Source organism: Phyllostomus discolor, chromosome 5 (genome assembly GCF_004126475.2).
Source record: "Phyllostomus discolor isolate MPI-MPIP mPhyDis1 chromosome 5, mPhyDis1.pri.v3, whole genome shotgun sequence".
NCBI classification, from domain to species: domain Eukaryota; kingdom Metazoa; phylum Chordata; class Mammalia; order Chiroptera; family Phyllostomidae; genus Phyllostomus; species Phyllostomus discolor.
The window spans coordinates 80,748,086-80,770,663 of record NC_040907.2 but is presented as its reverse complement, the minus strand read 5'-3'; the positions used below and the strand labels follow the sequence as shown (position 1 = coordinate 80,770,663).

At 54.9% G+C, this 22,578-nt stretch overlaps 1 protein-coding gene across 1 annotated transcript in view; it reads left to right on the top strand.

The window, feature by feature from the left end:
* The window catches only part of JARID2 (jumonji and AT-rich interaction domain containing 2), a 254,197-nt gene that overhangs the window by 223,619 nt on the left and 8,000 nt on the right, over window positions 1–22,578 (top strand). The window contains 11 exon segments of the mRNA XM_028511671.2: window positions 4,583–4,855; window positions 4,857–5,625; window positions 8,929–9,431; window positions 12,356–12,448; window positions 15,298–15,416; window positions 15,503–15,573; window positions 16,402–16,516; window positions 19,402–19,507; window positions 20,413–20,595; window positions 21,061–21,191; window positions 22,254–22,437. Of these exon segments, the coding sequence (XP_028367472.1) occupies window positions 4,583–4,855; window positions 4,857–5,625; window positions 8,929–9,431; window positions 12,356–12,448; window positions 15,298–15,416; window positions 15,503–15,573; window positions 16,402–16,516; window positions 19,402–19,507; window positions 20,413–20,595; window positions 21,061–21,191; window positions 22,254–22,437 (2,547 nt within the window).

Below are 22,578 nucleotides of genomic sequence, written 5' to 3'. Positions count from 1 at the left end.
CATGCTCCTCATCAGGTTATAACTATAGTTTTAATTGCACAATTTTGTTAAGTGGTATTTGTGACGCAGTTAAGTTGCCTATAGTGAGAGCAGGTGTTACAAGAAGACAAGGGACGGCCCCAGACCCAGATTTTCCTCTCTGAGAGCAGGACTGACGGACTGCCTTGTCCTGCTGCTCACGCACTTAGGTCTTTAGACCCTTTCTCTAGCTGAGCAGCCTGCCACTCCAGCAGGCCTTCCTGCTCATCCATAACTCACTGCCTGACTCCTGCTTATTTTAGGCTCCTTCATTTTTAATTCAAGTTTTAAAGTTCATGTGGATTATTCCCAACTAACATGTTTTTCTTGAGCTCCCTTGCTGCTGTTCTCACTTCTGAAAGAGTGGGCAGAGGCACCCAAGACTCAATGGTTCCCTCTAGTGGGAATGAGAGCTTGGCAGTTGAATTTCTGGTTGAACTGAGTGAGGGTGGCTTGACTAGGACTGGTTGCTGTGTGCTTGGGGTAGCCTGAGCCACAGGTGACAAATGGGTGGTGGTGGGCCCAGGAGAACAAGCTACAGACACCCCAATTCCAGCAGAGCTGGGTGAGAGTTGGGGTGAGAAGGATGCAAAGTTAGAAATTCATATCAGAGCTGAGACAAGGAACCACTTTAAAAAAAGTAAAGTTGCATGTTGGAGGGTTCTGCCGTATGCCACCTTTGTGTCAATTCTCCAGTGAATGAAAATGACCTCTCTGTCATACGCTCAGTGTAAGCACTTCCTTGGGATGCAAGCAGTGATACCAGACCCCTGTGGTGAGCTGGCCAGGTGCCAGTGTTTGGTTCTATTTGACAAGGCGGTGTTGTGGGGAGAACTCAGTAGCAAGTAGAACAATGCCTTCTAACATTCTGCTGTTTTCCTTGGTACTGATTAAACATTGGACCCTGAGAGATAAGTACAAGGCCAAGGAATAGGCATGTGTATGTGACCAGGGGAGTCTTGGGTTATTGGTTCTGTTTTGTTCCTTTAGTTCACATGGCGCAGCTGGTGGGGCAGATCGGGGCTTGGGTTAGCTTGTCAGCAGCTTCATGCCACCAGGGGCAATCACGCATGCAGGCATCCAGTTTGGGCTGTGGGTAGGAGCTGTGGCTCCAGTCAACGAAACATGCCCTCTCTTATCTTCATGATTTATTTCTTCTGAATTAAAGTTCATTGTTCTAGTGGGTTGTGAGAGGGCTACATTTAGTTTTCAAGCTTGTTACGTGTATAAGACTTGCATGAGCACTGTTAGAACGGTGAGGATGGAAATGAATGGAGTAACTCATTTTTTTGGTAGAGCAGAGTAGTTGGCTGTACCTCTTGGCAGTAAGGCAGTTTTTAAGTTTAAAGAAATATGTAAACAAAAAGTGATCTTTTTGCTGTTGAAGATAGTGAAATACTTACATAGAATTCCACCCGGCAGAAATGCACTGCCTTGTCACCTAGCCAGCCAGCGGTCAGGTGTCCCTGAGGAACTGGACTGGGTGGATCCACAGGCCCTAAACTCACTTTTGAGGCAGACTCTGAAAACCGTGCAACTCTGGCTTCCTGCTTCCCACAGGAGGACAGTGGTGTGGGGGAAGGGCAGGGCCAAATATTTTCAGGAACACTGAGCCATCCTGGAGCTTGCAGACACTGGCCCCCTTTCTGTCTCCTCGCTGATTAGATCAGAATAGGGGAAAGGGAGGGTTAGATTGTGGAATCAGGATTGTTTTTAGGCTCCTGCAGGGATTCTCTGGGGTCCCAGGTTTGAGAACCACTGAACCTAAAGTTGACTCTGCAAGATGTGACGACTGGCAGCTGCACTGTGTGTTGGTGGGCGATGGTGCCCAGCACTGGACAGGTTGGCCATTTTCACAGGTGATTCCTCAGCTTGCAGGAGAGACTCAGGTGTACTGTGCAGTCAGCCTGAGTGCGGACTGGGGGAAGAGTGGGAACAGGTTGGACTCTGAAGAGTTACTGGAAGACGGAGGCCTGAAGAGCGTGTCTTCCGCTCTTGGGAAGTGCAGCTAGCTCTGCACTGAAGTCACGGGTCCCTGAAGCCCTTCTAGGGTCTTGACTGTGGAAAAATCTCTGAGCCACAGCTGCATGTTACTGTTTGCTTTTGTTTATAAGTGGTTTGTTTTGTTTTTAGTCAATGGAAGGATTTGAAAGAAGAGAAAAATTAGAGATATTTGCATTCCTCACCATACTTCCTATTCTAAATTAGTAGTACTTAGCATGGGAAATTTGTCTTTGCTACCCCCACCCTGTTTTATAAATTTTATTTTTAATTTATGTGGCCAGGATACTAGGTTTGGTTTTGTTGTTGTTGGGTTTTTTTTTTTCCCCGCTTTGTTTTAGACCCCCTCTCTTTCCCACCTGAGTCTGTCAGTCCTGCTGCTCTCTAGGGTCCCAAGCATGGAGAATCCTGGGCTGTCTCTTCCAGCGGGGCCTGGCACCGCAGAGTCCAGAAGTCCAGGCCTGCTCTCACCAGAAACCTGGTTCACTACACATCAGGGAGTGGCTCATGGAACACAGCTGCATACTGAAAATTTAAGGCTTTCATAGGACCGTATAAAATTGGTGGCATATAAAGAAATACAGGTCTCAGTGGCTTCTTGCCTTTTTCTGTTTTTGGAACTTTCTGCTAATAGTTTGCTTCAGTAATTCTCAAAGTATGTCCTCGGGTCAGTCCCAGGTGATTCTTGGGCCCATCCCAGACCTACTGGGTAAGGAACTTAGGGAGATGGGGGCCCAGGGTAAACCACTGGTTTGGACACCAGTGGGAAAGTTTGACTTTTGTTTCTGTTTGTTTCCCCTCTTAAGCAAATTGCATATTCCTGGGCTAGGCTTAGGCATAGGGCAGAGGTGACTTAAACCTCAGGCTCAGTATTCTGGAAACTGGACTCCTAATGATGAGGCGGCTGCACAGCCCCAGGGTGGTGTTGAAAGACAGAAACTGCTTTTGGTCTCAGCAGTTATGAGGAAGGAGGGAGACATTTTTGCATGATTGCAGCTGGTCAGCCTTGCTGACTTGGAAGTGCAGGCTCCCTCCACCCTGTCACCTCCTTCTCAAGGGTGCTTGGTGGGAAAAGAGGGCTGTTGTTTCTACTGACTGTTTCTCAGTAATTGTGTAATTTTTTAGTCTACATCTTTTGGAGGTCGTGGTGCTGATGGAACCAACCCTGGAGTTTCTGTACTTTTTTAACTCATGTTGCAGATGAGTTTGATACCGAGATGTTAAATGACATGACAGAGGTCACTGAGAGGCAGAGTTGTGACTCCACGTCCATCCTAAACCAGCCGGCCCAGCAGCAGCCACTCTGGTGGGCCCTTCCTTGTTCTTTGGAAATTAATGCACTTCTGGTGTCCTCCCATATATATCGTCTGGTTTCTCTGTATAAAGAGGTGACTTCTTTGTGTCATGGGATCACTGTGGTATGCTAGCTGTACGACGGCCCTTGCAGAGGCTGCTTGTTTACCCATTCCCCGTGGAGCTGGAAGTTTACTAAGGCTGGGAAAATAGGAACTGCCTATGCAGAAGAGGGTTGCGCATGTTGTGCTTCACTGAAGAGGTCAAGTGCATCCCAGTGTTATTCAGCAAGGCGCTGCATGGCTTGGTCTCAAAGAAGACAAGATGGACAGGGGCTGATGGTAGACAGCCATACTTCCTCATCAAAGCTGAGCCTCACGATTTGCTCTTGTTCTTTTTTTTTTTTTTTTTTTTTTCATATAGATTTTTAAATTCTGCAGGCAGATCATGCTTTAAAGGGAGCATGCAGAATAGCAAGCGTACCTTTTTAAAACGGGTGCATGCGTGCACACAGTTGACTCTTTAGCAGCATGGGCTTGAGCTGGGAGAGCCCACTTGGGTGTGGCTTCTTTTCAATGAATACACGGTTGGTCCTCTGTATCCCTGGTTGTCACGTCCTCGGATTCAACCAACCACAGAGTGGAAATGGTATTTTAAAACTGCTGTTGGGAGTCTCTGGATGCAGAGTGCTGACTGTATGCTTTGTTCTAAGCCATTCTATATAAGGGGTTGGGAATCGAAGATTTTGGTATTCATGGGGGTCCTTGAACTAATTCCCTGCAGATGGTGAGAGATGACAGGGTGTTTGGGGAGTCAAAAAATTGTACACACATTTTCAACCACAGAGAGTAGGGTTTGGTGCCCCTCGTCCCCTGCGTTATTCAAGGGCCAGCGATATACATGCTCTTGCTCCCCCAAATGGGCAGGATCTTGCTGCTATAAATGTTATGGCAGCATTTAACCTGCCACCTAACCTGTGGCAGGTGATTGGCGGGCACATGGAAAGGGCCTCATTGTGAAACACCCAGTTTCCTGAGAGAGCCCCAGGGACAAACCTGCGTGTTCGGCACACCAGGAAAAAGAAGGGTGGGTGTGGAGTCATGCCGAGTGTCTGACACAGAGCACCTCGGAGTTGAGTTCGGGGCTGTGCATTTTCTCTGCCTTTGCAGGCAGCCCATGTCTCTGTTCAGTGACCAGTGTGTGGAGGTTGCCTTCTTGGCAGGTACTAATTCTGCTTTTTTCAACCTCTGCCTCTCCTGCTGCCTCCCAGGTTTCGAAGGTAAACGGAGTCACTCGAATGTCATCTCTGGGTACAAGTGCAACCAGTGCCAAAAAGATGCGCGAAGTCAGACCTTCACCGTCCAAAACTGTGAAGTACACTGCAACGGTGACTAAGGGGACTGTCACATACACCAAAGCCAAGAGAGAACTGGTCAAGGAAACCAAACCCAATCACCACAAGCCCAGTTCAGCTGTCAACCACACAATCTCAGGGAAAACTGAAAGTAGCAATGCAAAAACCCGCAAACAGGTGCTATCCCTCGGGGGGGGCGTCCAAGTCCACCGGGCCTGCCGTCAATGGCCTCAAGGTCAGTGGCAGGTTGAACCAAAAGTCATGCACTAAGGAGGTGGGGGGTCGGCAGCTGCGGGAGGGGCTGCGGAATTCCAAGAGGAGACTGGAAGAGGCACACCAGACAGAGAAGCCGCAGTCGCCCCCCAAGAAGATGAAAGGGGCAGCCGGCTCTGCTGAGGCCTCTGGCAGGAAGGTGGCGGTGGCATCCCCGGCCCCAGTGGAGAGAGCTCCGCTGAACGGACATGTGAAGAAGGAAGTGCCCGAGCGGAGCTTGGAGAGGAACCGGCCAAAGCGGGCGGCGGCCGGGAGGAGCACGCTGGGCAGACAAGCACACGGCAGGGCGGATGGCGCCTCCTGTGAAAATCGTTCTACCTCGCAACCGGAGCCCTTGCACAAGCCGCATGAGGCGGCGGCCAAGCCCGAGAAGGGGTCCGGCCGGGCCGGGTGGGCGGCCATGGACGAGATCCCCGTGCTCAGGCCGTCGGCCAAGGAGTTCCACGACCCGCTCGTCTACATCGAGTCGGTGCGTGCTCAGGTGGAGAAGTACGGCATGTGCAGGGTCATCCCGCCTCCGGACTGGCGGCCTGAGTGCAAGCTCAACGATGAGATGCGGTTCGTCACGCAGATTCAGCACATCCACAAGCTGGGCCGGCGCTGGGGCCCCAATGTGCAGCGGCTGGCCTGCATCAAGAAGCACCTCAGATCTCAGGGCATCACCATGGATGAGCTCCCACTCATAGGTAAGGTCCTCCCTGCCCGCTGTCCTTTCACAGTAGCATGTGCTTCTCTGGGCTCATTTGCTGCTCAGAAGGAAGCTGACGCATCTTTCTTCCAGGTCCTGGGCGTTTGTGGGTATCCGGGTCTGTGGGTCCCCTACTGCCCGCAGTGGCCAGAGCAGTGTCTAGGGTGATGGGATGCTGCTGCCATGGGTTCATCTGCTGGGCTGCCCTAGCTCCGTACCACAGAGTTAGGAGCTGAAACAGCAGGAAGCTATTGGCTCACAGTTCTGGAAGCTAAAAGTTCAAAATCAGGGTGCCAGGAGGGATGGCGCCTCAGAGGCCTCTCTCCTTGGCCTGTAGATGGCTTCTCCCTGTTTCCTTATGCGGCCATTCTTCTGTGTGTGTGCCCCTGGTGTCTCTTCCTTTTGTTGTAAAGACTCTAGTCACGTGGGGTAGGACCCACTCCCCGCAAGCTCTTAAGAGACCTCAGCGCATTTCTTCTACGGTCTCGTCTTTGTCTTTTCATCCTCCTCATTTTTACTTGAGCTTCTGTGTCTTTGGTGGTGACCAACTTGGCCCTTGTGGAGCCCATGGGTCAGGGAACGGGTACATTTCTCCCGAGACCAGGCATAGCCGTGGCTGGGATGGTTGCAGAGGTCAGCTCGGTGACTCCTAGTGAGCGCACACCCCGGCATCCAGGGTCCCTAGGCCCCACTCGTGCAGGTCGTCTGGAGCTCCCCAGTCCCCGCCTCTCGTGGACCCCGCACTCCTGGGATTCACGCGCTCTGCCAGGGGCAGGTGGGCTCTGTGGAGTGGGGTTTCCTTCTGGGGCGGCTGGGTAAGTTCACTCGCTTCCCTTTCAGCTCTAGGTCCAAGAAACAGCACACTCCCACCCCCATTCTGGAGTCCCGGACTGTTCGGAGGCTGGGAGGAATGGAGATGTCTAGCAGGCATTTAAGTGTCAGGAGCTGGTGGGAAGATGGCATTCCTTGTGAGATGTAGGCTTCATTATTCCTCTCAGCAGGTGCCTGCCAGGGCCAATGCCTGAGTGAGAATCACTTAATTTGAAAGAATTCTGGGTTTATGGTCCCGGGTTTATTGTCAGGGACGGCATGTGATAGACGGGGGCGGGGGTGCGGGAGCAGGCCGGAACGGTGCAGGCTGTGCCCTGCAAGCACAGTGTCCAGCGACGCGGAGCAGCACCAGGGCCTCCCAGCTGTGAGTGTCCTAGTCCCACTACCCACCCCGAGCCCTGGTCCCTTAGGGACAGGTGGAGTCCTCAGGTGATGCTGTCGTGATGACAGGCAGTGACCTTTTGTTCAGAGTAGGTTTCTTTAACCATGACTCTTTCCCACAGCAGCAGAAGCAGGGGGGCGCGGTGCTGGTGTGGGTGTGCACTGTCTCTGCCTCAGTGTGTGAAGCACTGTCACTCTCCATTGGGGGGCTGCCTACCCGGCCCGTCGCCACAGGGGCCTTCGTGTGGGTCTGAGCGCAGGCGCCTCCAAGTGCAAGGCACTTAGTAGTTTTGAAGCATTCTCCCAGAATTCACCGAAACAAGTGAGCGCCCCAGGCACTTGGGAAGCTGCTGTGCAGCTGGGAGTGGGGTCAGCACGGACGCAGGTGAGGGAGGGGCTTTTCCAGTCAGGGGCCTGCCGGCCCTGTGCCAGCTGGTCATGGTGGGTGAGGAATCGTTAATGGATTTGCAAGAACTGTGAATTTTTAACTGCTCTTGGATTATAATGATTTTAGAGAAAAAAGCAAATGGGCTGGGCTGCCGTCTAGTGCGAACTGTGGTCCGAGCCGCTGTGGCACACGGGGGCGGCGCGCTTCACTCACGGCCTCTGCAGGCCAGGGCTTTGTGCCGCCAGCCCCGGAGTGAGGCCCAGAGTCTGCTGGTGTCGGGCAGATCCCCCCCACGGCTGTGACACTTTTCATAAACAACCAAGCCCAGCGTCTCGCCAAGCAGAGTAGATGGCCACCTGCCTGTCGCCCGAGGTGGTCCACACACGCATCTGGTGGTCCGGTGACACCCAGCCCACCTCTGGCCTCGGTGGTGTTCTCGGGCAGGGACCCTGCTGCTTTTCCTTTGGTTACTAGATGTAAATGTACTCCTGCCGTCCAAAGACCTAAAGCTTCTTCTCTTTAATTTGCTCATCTAGTGTTTTGTTGTGCGTTTACCTCTTAAAAGCCAGGGTATGATTATTCTGGAAGACTTCCCCCATTACTGGCCGGAGGGAGGCTGCTTTTCCAGGTCTGGTCTGGTCAGTGCCCTCGCTGTGCAGACATTCCAGCACATCTGAGTGGGTGTGCACCTCACAGCCCCGTGATTCGACCAGGGGAGGGAGTGAAAACTAGCCTCCACATCCTTCCAAGATCAGCGGTCCCTCTGAGTGCATGGTGGGAAGCATTAGAGCGCAGACTGCCAGGAGCCCTTGTGAATATTGTCTGTCACCCTGGAACCCTGTGGGATTGAAAACAAGCAACCTCAAGTGTACATGTACATTGGGAGTGTGTGTGTTAGTGTGCATATGTTGGCTGTGTGTGTGGTATGTGTATGTTGTGTGTGTGTTAGGCATGTATGGGTGTGTGTTAGGTGTATATATGTTGTGCGTGTTAGGTATGTGTTGTGTGTGTGGTGTGTGTTAGGTGTATATGTTGGGGGGGTGTTGTGTGTGAGGTATGTATATGTTGTATGCGTGCGTGTTAGGTATATATGGTGTGTGTGTGTGTGTGTGTGTGTGGCATGGAGGTAGTAGGAGGAGAATTGGGACTAACAACATGCTGTGTGAGTGTGTGATTTCCAACATCACAGCTGTTCCAGGTGACACTGGGACATCAGCAGGGCCAAATGGCACAACCTGGGTCCTGCCCTTCCCTCACCAGGGATGGGCGGCTGCTCCTTGTCTCATTACACCTGCCCCTGGCTGTGTTCAAAGGGCATACCCCAGTGCACGAGGAGACACTGGAATGTTCCCTCCCCATGGATTTGCGTGGCCAACTCTCTGCTTCCATAGGCCTCTTCTTAAATGTCACCTCCTGGTGTGCCTTTCCTGACCACCTCACCTGTGACGGTAGCCCCTGTTACTCCGCAGCCCCTTAGTCATCTGTATTTGCCCCCGTAGGGCCCAGAATTGTCCTCAGTTCCATCTTACAGAGACTGAGCTCTCTGACAGCCAGAAAGGATTGTTTGCTGTTCTGACCCAAGAGCCTAGCAGCTTCCTGGTACACGTGGGCACCAGCAGACTGTCCGAGGAATGGAGGGGGTCTTGATCATGGTCCTTTCTGCCGAGTGACCCTGTGTTTCCCCCCCTCTTACTATCCCAGGAGGCTGTGAGCTCGACCTGGCCTGCTTTTTCCGGCTGATTAATGAGATGGGTGGCATGCAGCAAGTGACTGACCTCAAAAAATGGAACAAACTAGCAGACATGCTGCGTATCCCCAAAACTGCCCAGGACCGGTTGGCTAAGCTCCAGGAGGCCTACTGCCAGTACTTGCTGTCCTACGACTCCCTGTCCCCCGAGGAGCACCGGCGGCTGGAGAAGGAGGTGCTGATGGAGAAGGAGATCCTGGAGAAGCGGAAGGGACCCCTGGAGGGCCACACGGAGCACGACTACAACAAGTTCCACCCCCTGCCCCGCTTCGAGCCCAAGAACGGGCTCATCAACGGCGTGGCCCACAGGAATGGCTTTCGCAGCAAGCTCAAGGAGGTGGGCCAGGCCCAGCTCAAGACGGGCCGGCGGCGACTCTTTGCTCAGGAAAAGGAAGTGGTGAAAGAAGAGGAGGAGGACAAGGGTGTCCTCAGCGACTTCCACAAGTGTATATATAAGGTGGGGCCCCTGTGTGGCTGTGAGGGAAAGGCCGTGTGGGGCCCTCAGACGCCTGGTGTGGCCTGGCAGGGGCCGCCCACAGGGATGGCCTCCGGGTGTCCGGGGGCCGCCCACAGGGATGGCCTCCGGGTGTCCGGAGGCCACCAGAGCGCTTTCTCTGGGAAACGTGTTGAAGAGAAATGTCCACCACCTGTGGGGAGGCCGTGTGGCCAGGACCCAGGCCTCGGGGCACCAGGCCAGGTGCGGCGGGCCCTGCTCGCCCTTCGGGAGCCGCGAGTGTGGGCTGGGTGGCTCGTCCGCTTCAGGCCTGGACTTTCTCTCTGTTGGATGAGCTGAGTGCGTGCCCAGGTGCCCCGGGACCCAGTGGCTAGGATGGAAATGCAGTTTCTCCTCTGCTCACAATTTTGAGCCTGCCCCTTTGAGCACCCCACCTCAGCCTGGAGGATGAGAACTGCACATTCAGGCTGGGGTGGGGGGGGGTTCTCTGACAGCAGTGGACCAGACCCTGTGTGGGCTGGAGTGCTGGCTTTCTTTGCCTCCATGTTTATTTTCTGCAGAGCCCCCTGCCCCTCCCCCTGCCCCCCAGCTTAGTGTGGCCAGTTCCTTCTGTGGAGCCCTGATAGAGCTGTCACCTCTCAGTGCATCGCACCATTAAAGCTCTGCAGAGGCAGGAGGCAGGGAGAGCCGGCAAACGGAGAAGCGCACCACGTTTTCCCAGTGCTGCCAGATCTTCTGTCCAGCAAAGCACGGTCGCGGGGGCTTTACACTGGGCAGCCCGCCTGCCTCAGCTCAGCCGCAGTGACCATGGCCTCCTGTTCAGCTGGTTCTAAAGCCAGGCTTGGGGCTGCCAGCCCCTGACCCTGTCAGGGTGAGTGGGTACCCAGGGCAGAGCTAAGAGAGACCTCTGCCAGGTTGCCTGGGCTTTGATGGGTACATGGGCCATACCCAGGAGTCCGAGTACTGGGGTTATCACTGCCTCCAGCCATACTCCCCGAATTCCCATCGCCACCTGGAGTCGGGCCCTGGCCCGTGCCCACCCGACTAGCCCGATGAGGACTTGTGATGGCAGGTCCGCCACAGACACGCAGGGAGCCTGGGACTCGGCTCAGCTGTGCCCCTGCTCTTTCTGAGTCCATGCCGGGGAGCCCCCTTCCGACCTCCCGCTGCCATGCTTCTTTTCTGCCGGGCTGTAGCCCCTGTCCTCCTGTCCAGAAAGAGGTTGTCTAGAACTTTTTCTATTATTGGACCCGCAGAGGGTTTCTACTTCCCGTGTTACCTTGTAGGGACGGTGGGGGTAGGGACTGGCTGCCTGCAGTGTGCTGACGTGGCTCCTTCGATTCCACATTTTAGAAGTTTTATGGGAAGGGAGAAGGTGGACCGTGGGCTGTAAACTCAGGAGCACTTTGGGTTGTGTTTGCTGAGTGTTTGCCCGAGAAGCCCTGCTTGACTGGAACTGCTCATCAAACCCTATCACTAAATAGCCAGCACATGAAATAAGATATTTTTTACTTAAGGAGGTGAGTTTTATGAGAGTGAGTTGGATCCAAGCAAGAATTTTTCTGAAAGTACGCTTGGTAAAAGGTATTTTTAGATTTCATCACAAAAATCTAAGCGTAGGGCTGTGGTGCCGTGGTCAGAGCCGCTGGGCACTCGAGGGCCTGCGTCACCCTGGGGCCGTGGACTGCACCTTGGTGCAGAATTAGATCCCTCCCAGTAGTTAGGTATTCATTTTGTAACAAACAGGATGGCAGGCGAAGTTTGGAATTGAGCAGGGGTGTTTTCCCTGAGCTGGCACCCCATAGAGTTGCTGAACAAAGCTGAAAAGCAAACGCCAGAACCTTCACACTGGCTGCTCCGGCTGTCCTTCCAAGGACGAGAAGACTCTGTCACGTGCTCTAGAGCTGGTGCTTTTTATGGGGCTGCTCCAGTGTCACCTCATCAGCAACCTTCCCGGCCGCCCTGCCCGCCACTCCTGTCACTCTGCCCTGGGGTGGTGCACTCGGGGCCTCCCCAGTGCCCTTGTGTGTCGAGAACTGCATTCCTCGGGCAGAGTGGAAGCTCCACAGGGCCAGAGGGCATCGCTTTTCTCTCCAAGGCCCCTTGAACTAGGCCTGAGACACAACGGGTGGCTCAGTACATATTTCCGTAATCAAGGTCAGAAAAGAGTGAAAGGCTTGAATCTTACAGGCTTGTCTCTGCGCAGCACAGCGTTCTGTGGAGCAGGTGGGAGACAGGGTCTGACCTGGGATCTCAGAGGAGAGCAGTGAGCCGAGTGAGCGTGTCATTTTGAATGTCACTGGGGAAGGGGGGGGGGGGTGGGATGCTCGGCATCTAAAGGCCCTCCCTGAGGAGGTGTGAGTGGGACAGCCAGGGAGTCGCCAGGTTATTTTGTCACCGCAGACCCACGAGGTTTTCACATGGTGAGGACCCCCGGGGTGTGGAAGTCGCCCTAAGTTTCTGTCTCCAAGGATCTCCAGGCTTCTCTCCTGGGTCCATCTTAGTGTTGTTAGTGCTTCATTGGCCCACGCCCTGTGTCCTCCCCTCCCGTGGGTGAGCTGAGGGATTCTGCCTCTCTTCCCACATTGTCCCCATTTCTGCAGAAAGGGAAAGCTGCTCTGTAAAAAGGACCCTGGAAGTAAGTGCACTTCTTGTTTCCAATGTGCTTCTGCCATGGCCTCCTAGCACACAGCCTGTCTTCCACATGCCAGTCTGTGTGCACCTGTAGCTACAACAGCCGTGTGTCCTCACCCCCTTTGTCAGCACTGAGGAGCCTCCTGCCTTCTCTGCTTGTATTAACTCGGGGCACAGACTGGCCCGGCTGTGGGGGGCACCGGCAGAGCCCGTGGCTGGGGCTGGCTTGGTGTGGGCTTAGGGCTCAGCTGTGTTGCTTGTGCTGGACTCTGTTGTTTTTGTTTTCTTTCCAGGGAAGGTCTGTTTCTCTAACAACGTTTTATCGAACAGCCAGAAACATCATGAACATGTGCTTCAGCAAGGAGCCCGCACCGGCTGAAATCGAGGTGAGCTGGGCTCGTCCTGACCGAGTGGTGCCCCCACCCCCTTCGCCTGAGAAAACCTGAGGGGTTGGCTTTCTTCTGTGTACTGGGGCAGCCAGCAGTTTTAACTCCAGTTAATCTAAACTTCTTCAGAGTCAAAAAAAAAAAAAAGTGGAATGAAGGGAGTGAGACTCCCAGTTTGTCCCTGACTTACCCCGACCAGAGGCGAAGAGACACCGGCCAGGGGTGGGCCGGGCGTCCCCCCAGCTGGCTGCCTCTGCTGCCCTCTGTGTGTCTGTTATGCAGGGGAATGTTTGGAATTCCCTGAAACCGTAGTGGTGCTGTTCTCCTGCTCTGTTTTATTAGCGGGATTGGCAGATGGCCATTATTATGCTTCTGCCAACTCTGTTCTTGGAGTTAGTGCGAGGTTGGAAAGATAGTGAGCGCCTCTGTGCCCAGACCAATTAGGGGGAGTTTTGTGTGAGGCGCTCCAGGACAGAGACCAGGTCTTTTCATTTACCTCCGCTTGGCCAGGGCCCAGCCGAGTGTGTAAACTTGCAGACGCGGGCACTGGCAGGCCCTCGGCAGCACCGGGTCCTGTCAGGGAGAGAAGGCAAACTCCTGTGGCTGGTTGAGGGCAGCTGTGGGCGGGGAGCAGGCTCTGTCAGCTGCATCCTGTCTGTCCGGTGTCTAACTGAGGCCACACCTTGTGTTCCTCTGGGGGCTGGGGCCACCTCTTCTGGGTAAAGGCCAGGTTGACCACTAGGGGGCCCAGCCATCCTGATTTGACCAGGTTTCCCCAGAAGTGAGACTGCCAGTCTGTCACTGTCAGAAGCACGGCAGGTTCCACCTGGGTGTTCCGGGCCTAGTTTCCCAGACTGGTGAATTCAGCGTTCTCCTTCGCCACTGCTGGCATTCCTTGTGGGCCTGGTCTCCACTGCTGCGCGCTTGCTGCCCGGGCTCCGTGCTCTGGGGCGGCCTTTGAGCAGCACACTGCGGCTGGTCTGACTCTGCCCTGTCTCCCGCGGAGGGCACATTCCACCAACCACGGAGTCAGGCAGCCCTGATCCCGGGACACGTGTGACCGTCCCAGCTGCTTCCGGAGTGCCCGTGGCATCTGTGTTAGAGGCGTCAGAGAAAGGAACGAGGCTTTTTGGAGGCCTCTGTCGCACAATACCCATCCTGGCGGGCGTCCCTGAGGGTGCAGGGTTCGCACCATCCACAGCACGAGGAAAGCTTAGCTTGTTTTCAGTTTCTTCTTCGAGCATTCATTCTCTCTGAGAGTCCAGCTTTTGCTTTAGCGGTTACATAACATTTAAACACAAAGGGAAGATTTGCTAAAATCCAAGCTTTTTGTCTAAGGCTGTCTTAACTTCTGGGTGCTTCAAAGAAGGCAGGGCCTTCCTCTCGCCTGAGGCCAGTGCTCAGCCACCGGGGTGGCCCTCCCTCAGCCGGTGTCCTTTCCTCCTTGCACCTTTGTCGTCCGCCAGCGGTCGCTGTTGGCCTGGTGCACGGGTGGCAGGGCTGGGACTGTCACATCCCCTCTACCAGACTGCTGCTTCCTTACGTTCGAGGAAATCTGCTTAAGGCATTCAGGCCTTCAGTGATGCTGAGTTTATTCTTGGCCCGGGGCCTCTGGGCCCTCCAGGCTGGTCCCTCTCTGTGGAAGGCACAGGGAGCGTGGGCACCGGTGTGCCGTCACCGGTGGCACTTCTCTGGGCAGACTTGGACTTGGTGACACCAAGTAGTTCTTGGTTAGGCTTCTTCCTTGAAAGGTGGGTCCAGCTCAGTGGGCTTTGCTGAGATTGGGAAGGTGAAGCTGTGTTTCTGGAATGATAATCGAGAACAAAATGAAACAGTGCCTCTGTGTGTGGGGAGTTGCCTCAAGGTAAGCTGGGCACACCTCCCTGTTAGGGAGCCGCGTTCCTGACCCACTCTCTGCCCCGTATGTGTTTAGGATGCAGTCACCAGGCCACCTGGAAAGGTTTTTAAACGGGCGTCTGATTCAGTGGTGTGGGCTGCAGGCTGTATGTGGATTTTATTCCCCAGAAGGTCCTCACGTGCAGCCAGGGCCGCCAGCCTGGCGATGAGGTCAGGATGGGTGTCCGGGGAGGTGTGCGAGGCACATGTCTGTCATGGGGCTGGAGCTGAGGGTGTATCCAGCCCATTCTAAGGACCATAGTGACACATCTTCAGCCTCCTCCTTACCATTGCATTCTCTACTCCCTTTTCATGTAAATGGTTTTTCAATTGTGATCACCTTGAAATTGGCCATCTTAACCATTTTTAACTGTGCGGTTCAGTGGTGTGAGATGGGTGCAAGCATCTCCCCTCCCTCTCCAAAATGCCGCTCACCCTGCCCACTGAGACCGCACCCTCGGCAGTGCACCCCGACCGGTGCCCCCCGCCCCTGCCACCCTGCCTTCAGTGTCTGTGACTCGTACTGCTCCTGCTCACGTAAGTGGGACTGGTACAGTATTTGTCCTCGTGTGCCTGGCGCATCTCACAGGGCCCTACATCTTCAGGGCTCGTCCCTGTTGTAGTGTGAATGGTAGCCGAGGCATGGACAGTTCCACCTTTGGCTCATCCATTGATCTCTCGATGGACACGACTGTGTTCAATTTCAGCTGCTGTAAATGGTGGTGCCGTGACTGTGGGCGTGCGGACGAGGTGCCCGAGTCCCGCGCTCAGCGCTGGCTGGCTCCGCCTGCAGAGGGCCTTGGCCGCCTCTGCCCCGCTCACGCCCTCTTGGAGGAGGTTCTGCGAGGGCTGTGTCCTCGTGCAGTGCCTTAGCGTCCCCACGCCGTTCGGTTGAGCTGGGCCTTGTGCTCAGGTTCAGTGAGTGGCCTGACTGTCCTCACCTCTCCCCACAGCAAGAGTACTGGCGGTTAGTGGAAGAGAAGGACTGCCACGTGGCGGTGCACTGTGGCAAGGTGGACACGAACACTCATGGCAGCGGGTTCCCGGTGGGAAAATCAGAACCCTTTTCAAGGTAAAGTCGGATTCTGCTGTGCACACTGGGGGCTGCATGGCATCCCTCCCTGCCAGTGTGTGACGCCCCTCTTCTTTCCTTGGCAGGCATGGATGGAACCTCACCGTCCTCCCCAATAACACAGGGTCCATCCTGCGTCACCTCGGTGCTGTCCCTGGTAAGTCTGACGCGGCTGCTGTCTTAGGGCTGAGAGGTTCCCCCCAGGCAGGTTGAAGAATGAGCGTCCCCTCACCAGGACTGCAACCAGGCAGTTCCTTTTAACTGGCTGGAAAGGGATAGGGAATTAGGTGTAGAGCAGATATAGTAAAGGCATTGATTAGTAGGAAAGAGAAATAGAATTGTAATTGAATTCCCTAAATATGTGGAAAGGTGAACAAATCACAGCACCTAGAAGCTAGGCAGGTGCTTAGTGGCCAGCCTCTCACCTTTAAATTGGTAAATTTTCAAATCAGAAGCCCTGACTCCTTCAGACTGCTGTAAGCTCCTGAATGATACATTGTGTGCAGATATTTGGGAAAGCTGGGCATCCTTGGGCCCGGGTCACTGAAGGCTGGGACCCTGCACACCCAGGTGGAGGCGGTTGGTTATTCTTGGCCTGGTCAGACGCAGGCTGTGTGCTTCTGCCTCCAACAAAGCAGCGGAGGTTTGGCACCTCTGTTCTCAGCCTTGGGGGACAGCCCAGGGCTGCTGTACTGACAGCAGTCATCATGGTCACGTTCCCTGGGGCACCTTGCTGCCAGCTTAAGAAGTAAGATGCTTTCTGTTACTGTTTGTAACAATGTCCATTGCCCTGGCTTCGCTTGTGTGTAGTAAGTAAGCAGGAAAGAGCAAGTAGCTTCTTTTCACTGGGTTTTGTCTCTCTGGTTTTGCATCCCATTTCTTTCTTTCTCTTCTTATTTGGGGAGAAGAAAGCAATTTTTGATGGCTGTTATTCAGAGACATGGTGCTATGCTTCAGAATGCCATATTCTTTCTCTCTGTTTCAGGAGTGACAATTCCCTGGCTAAATATTGGCATGGTCTTTTCTACCTCATGCTGGTCTCGAGACCAAAACCACCTTCCCTACATTGACTACTTACACACTGGTGCTGACTGCATTTGGTGAGTAGGCCCGCCCTGGGGTGCCTGGGGGTGCGGCGTGGCCGGGGCTTCACAGCGTCTCACACAGGCTGGCAGCTTTGACAACTTGCTTTTCTGAGTGTGTCCCGGGGTTCCCTGTCGGAGCCCCTCCGCATGGGATTTCCTGCTTTCACTGGAGGGCTTGGAGGTGGCGGAGAAGATATAATTTGCTCTGGTGATGAGTATCTTTTCATGTGCTTATATGCTGTTTATGCTTTTTATTTATTTGTTTGTTTATTTGTTTGTTTATTTTGGGGGGTCAGTTGCCTGCTTATATTTAATTTTTCTTCTAGGGTATTATTTTTTGTTGTTGATTTCCAAGCATTTGTTCCGTATCAGGGCTAAGAAGCAGGAGGGGTGTTGCGGCGTGACTGGTGGTGGTGACCACGCCGTCAGCCGTCTCGCCCTCTCTGGCCTCACGAGTTGCCGGGTGCGGTGTCTCCCAACCCCCAAAGGTTGTGGGCAGTAGGTTTTGTGGGAAATGGGGTCCTTGCTGTGTCCAGCAGCACTAGTCTCCCCTGCACACGTATGTGTGTTTCGTGGGGTGCGCTCTGCTACGGCACCTACCTGTGAGCCGTCCCATCCAGCCAGACCTGGCCCATGGCTGGTTCTTTGGGTCCTTTGTTGATGGGGGCAGGTGGGAAAATACTGTAAATAATCAGCTGTCTTGTCCTCTTGACAGTCTGCTGGCTTTGCACTCATCCTACATTGTGTGTATTGTCCTGATGGGGTGATTAGGTGTTCTTTGTTAAAATAAACAAAGTCTTAGGAGTTGTGCTCTGAGGAGCCAGCATCTGCAGCAGCCTCCTTATGCCGCCCCACCTGCAGCAGCCACGTCCCGTCCCATGAGGAGTGGTTGGCGCTGAAGCGGCAGGACCTGTGTGACCCTGATGGAAGCCTGTGTGGGGAGGGAGGTGGCTGTCAGCACCCCGAGGTTGGTCTGTGAGTGGCTGCTGGCCTGTGGAGGCTGAGAGGGACCGTGGCCTAGGGGCACAGAGTACATGCAGACCGTGCAGCCGAGAGAAGACAGTGGTTGGTTCTTGTTCAGGGCAGAGTGGCTGCTTGGACTTGGGGAGAGTGTGTGGCTCCCTCCTTCCTGCAGCCACTGTGCCCTCCTTGCTGTTCTCCGTGGAGAAGCGCCTGTGGCAGTGCTGGGTGTGGTGTGGGGGCTCATGGAGCCCCACCAGGCCTGGGGCCTGCTCCAGCATCTGTGAGACCCGCAAGCCTTGGTTTCTCCCTCTGAAACTGGTGTGATGGGCCTGTGGCCAGGAGGGCGCCGAGGTGAAATAATGTTGAATCACAGGTAGGGAAATAGAGAGTCGGGCTTTCTGAGGACCGATCCCTGCACCTTGTGGATGGCAAATAAACAGGAGGCTGGGGTATGATCAGAGAACTTTATGGTTGTGGGTTTCCTTAAAACATGTGATTTAGGTCAGAAACCCCAGGTTTAAATCACAAATCAGCAACAGAATATGTTGGCATTGAAATAACGTAAGCATTATAAAAACCACTTCAGTGCGGCAGCTGAAACTAGGACTTGGCCTCCAAGTGAAAGATTTCATCACAGACACCTCAGTGCGGCCGCAGGCGGGCAGGCGGCCTGTGGGGAGGTGCAGGCGTGGAGCTGGGCCTGACGGCCAGACACGCTGTCAGGAGCGACTAGAGAAGTGCAGTGTCATGACCCCACCAGAGCTGCGGTCCTCGATCTGGTCATCACCGGTGGTCAGTGGCTTCCTGTGCTGTGGCATCCCAAAGTCCTGTCAGGAACCTGTCGGGTCGGTGTCACCAGAGTGTCCACTTTGCATGTGTCCTCCTGGTCAGCTGTCTGGCACATCAGCAATAATTCCCCCACTCCCCAGGATTGAAGGAAGGCTCCAGATTTTTCTGTCAGTTAAGTTCTGTCTGTATCTTCACCCTTTCCCCCCATCGCCTTCCCTGTTGGCTCCTTAGTCCAGCTAGAGGTCCTCACAGTCGAGCCTCACCCCGCAGCTGCCTCCTCGGTCCGGCTCCCATCAGCCATTCAGTTTGTTTGACACAGGTCCGCATGGGTCTGGCTGTCCTGGGTGCCTTGCCAGCTGACACGGGCTGGCTGGGTTCTGGCACAGGCGGCGGCCTCAGTGGAGCAGGCCTGCACGCCCTGGGTGCACCCCGCTCTCATTTCCTAGCTTCACAGCAGCAGCGTCAGCCTGAGTGCTGCCTGGACTCCCTGTCCCAGCTTTCTCTATTCTTTGAACTGAGGGGTTCTTTCACCTTTGTGGGTCACCGCAGCCCTGGGACCAGGGAGGCCAAGCTGGGCCAGGCCCTCATGCGGTGGTCTGGGCTAGAGACCCAGGGCCCCGTGCATTCCAGCACCAAGTCCAAGCCTTGTGGCACCTCCTGCTGTAGAGCCCTGACAAATGCGTACGCGGTGATGAGACCACAGCCTTGGAGCACTCACGAGAGGCTAATTGAGTCTGCAGATGTATCTGGATCTGATTTATATGGGGTTTCAAACATCTGTTTTTGGTTGGAAGGCTTTTTGGCTCATGTATAGGTCAGATCTGCATAAAAGATGAGCGTGAGGTTTGGCTCCTCTGGGCGGAAGCAGCCATGTTGCCCTAGGAGTGGGGTGGACTTGGGCCTGGGCACCTCAGTACGGGTCGCTGAGCTGGGATGCCTCGTCCATGCCAGGGCCGAGTCCCTCCTCCACGTTTGTCTCTCCTCCACGTTTGTCTCTCCTCCACGTTTGTCTCTCCTCTGCTGCACCTGAGGCTGCTTCCCAGGCCTGGGTTTGGCATTTCTCCCAGGGAGGGTGCAGGCTGGGCCCAGCACGTGCCTCCCAGGCACAGGGTCCTGGTCAAGTCTCTGCCTTGTCTCCTGACCCTCAGGTATTGCATTCCTGCTGAGGAGGAGAGCAAGCTCGAGGACGTGGTCCATACCCTGCTACAAGCCAACGGGACCCCAGGGCTGCAGATGCTGGAGAGCAACGTCATGGTACGTACAGGTCCCGCCCGGCATGGGGAGGGTCAGAGCTGTTTTACAGTCATGTCTTGGGTGACCTGCCTTTTGGAGGCAAAGAGGACAACCCCAAATGCGTCTGTTTCAGGGCTCGCTTTGTGCACAGACACTGGGGTGTCTGGCGAGGTGGGGTCTGTTGGTGCTGCCATTCCCACCTGCTGGGCACCTGGATGACTGGACCTTAGCCTTAAGGGTTGGGCACAAAGGCTTCCCAGCCCATTCTCAGAACTTGAGTTCCTGGGAGTCTTTCTAGCCTTGAACTGTGTCCCTCATGCCTGAGCTCAGGCCATTGTTGACACCTACCTGAGTCTCCTGTGTCTGCTGGGCCCCTGGTCTGGCTCAGAGAAGCTGAGCAGCAGCCCCTCGGGGCAGTGGCGGGGGTGGGGGCAGGTTCAAAGGGCCCCAGGCTTGTACCCCTGTGGTTCAGCCTGGCTCTGGAGATAGCCCAGTGGCCCTCCCAGATTTGGGAATTTGTCCCACTCCCACCCCTGGTGGTGCTGGGCTGGGGCAGGAAGGCCCCCCGTGTAGTGTGAAAGGCTGTGTCCTCACAGTGGCCAGGCATCTTGCGGGCTCTGTTGGGCCAATACCAGTTTAGCTCTTCCTTCCTGTTGTTTTAGGAATTAGACATCTTTTTTTAAAGGAGAAACAAAAAAAAATCTTCACTAACAAACCTAATCTGTCTTCTCATGAGCAGGGCCTTCTTAACTCCTGACGCCCACCTGGAGGGCAGGTGTGCAGGACAACACGCCTGCTGTGGGCGAGGCTGGCGCTCGGGCCTCCACAGAAGGGGCTGCGGCAGCAGGGCTGGGGCAGTGGGGGTGGGAGACTGGCTGAGCGCAGTCCCTCGGGGAGTGCGTCTCAGCTCTGGCCTGCCTCCCCAGATCTCCCCGGAGGTGCTGTGCAGAGAGGGCATCAAGGTGCACAGGACCGTGCAGCAGAGCGGCCAGTTCGTCGTCTGCTTCCCAGGATCCTTTGTGTCCAAAGTGTGCTGCGGCTATAGCGTCTCTGAGACCGTGCACTTTGCCACCACCCAGTGGACAAGCATGGGCTTCGAGACAGCCAAGGTAGGCAGGCAAGCCCTCGGTACTGCCCACCACAGGGCATGCATGTACACACGCAGACACACAGACACGTGCCTGTCCCCTTTTAGATATGTTTAATTTCAAAGAATGCCTTCGAAACCTCTAGGGGTGGCTGAGATGTTTTCTTAGGAAAAGACCTCTTAGGGGTTTATTTGTATCAAGAAAGATTTTGAGTCCCATTGTGGACCCACTGCGACACTGGACGCACTGCACAGGTGGCACCTACAGAAGACACTTCAAATGGGTGGAATTCTTCACCACTTTCAGGTTGCAGCCCCTGCCTTGTGGCTGGTGGCTGGTGCCTTTCTCACAGGCAGATAAGATCATGGTACGATTTTCAGCTGCTTTGAGACCAAACTCAGATAGTGTCCCCTGCCCAGTAAAGAAAAGCTTTGGCAGTTGCTTAGGGGTGAAAATCTACCCTGAAGGAACGATGGCTTCTTTCAGGAGATGAAGCGTCGCCATATAGCCAAGCCATTTTCCATGGAGAAGTTACTCTATCAGATTGCACAAGCAGAAGCAAAAAAGGAAAACGGCCCCACTCTCAGCACCATCTCGGCCCTTCTGGATGAGCTCAGGTAATGCAGACCCTGGACTCCCGAGGCAGCTGAGGCTGAGGCAGGCTGCTGGGGGGCGGGGGACTGGAATGGCAGGGCCTCCCTGGTGCTTGGCCAGATGGGTGAAACTCTGTGTGTTTCTTTTTCTTTCTTTTTTTTTTTTTTAATTTAAATTTCCCTTCCTGTCTTCGAGTTTGATGTTTGGAATCAGAATTCCTGACATGCTGATGCAAAGGTTATCGCTCTGTGGAGTGACCAGGAGGCAGGCTCTGACACCTTAGCACCTCTGATCGTAGTAGTGTGTTGCCCGGGAAGAGATGGTGGCCGCAGCCTCGTTTCTAGAGGTTGGGGACGGGTACAGAGAGGCCCACAGAGCCCCCATGCGGTTTTCTCGCCAACCTGCTTGTGTTGTGTATGTGAGACGCCGCCAGGCAGCCCGCATCAGCTGCAGCAGACAGGGCCTGAGTGTGGCTGCCGGTCCCAGGTCGGGGCCCTCACCCGGCTTCCACCTGCGGTGACCGAAGGAGCTCTCCTGCGGCTGAAGCAGATGAGGGCAGAAACTGAGGAGAAGTGTGATTGTTTGCTTGGCTTCCTGTGTAACCCTCTTCTCTTTTCCCACCATGTCGCTTCGGGAGAGAGATTCGGTAGTGCTGACGCACAGCACACGGATTTCGACTCGTGCTGGTCCAACCTTTGATGACGATACCAGCAAATAGTTTGTTACGTCCATTCTTGGCTCAGAGTGAAGGGGCAGGGCCCCCATAGGTAGCAGAGAGGGGGTTTGCCACGTGCCCCCGGTGCGCTGTGCTCAGCATTTGCGTTAACCATAGGCAGAGCCCAGTCATCAGAGGAGCCTTGGAAGTTGGGGGGTGCCTGACCTTTTCACTAAGGAACATGAGTCCCCAGTTGGGGGTCTTGGGAAGGTGAGCACCTATGTCTCACTGTCCCTCCCCTGATAGGCCAGTGCACTTGGCTTGGGGGGTAGTTGGCTGGGGCGCGGCATGTTCCTGCGAGGGTGAGGGGACCCAGCCAGGCTGTTGTGCTCAGCCTGCTAAGGGCGGCTCCCGTGTTGTGTCTGGACAGGGATACGGAGCTGCGGCAGCGGAGGCAGCTGTTCGAGGCCGGCCTCCACTCCTCTGCCCGCTACGGCAGCCACGACAGCAGCAGCGCCGTGGCGGATGGGAAGAAAAAGCCTCGAAAGTGGCTGCAGTTAGAGACCTCGGAGAGGAGGTGTCAGATCTGCCAGCACTTGTGCTACCTGTCCATGGTGAGCCTGCCGCCTGTCCCTCACCCCCACCCAGAAGAGGGCAATGTCCACTCCAGGAGGATCTGCTGCAGACCTTGGCCAGGTCTCTGACCTCCAGAGGTCAGGCGCTGCATCCGCAGCACTTGGGTCTCAGAGACGGAG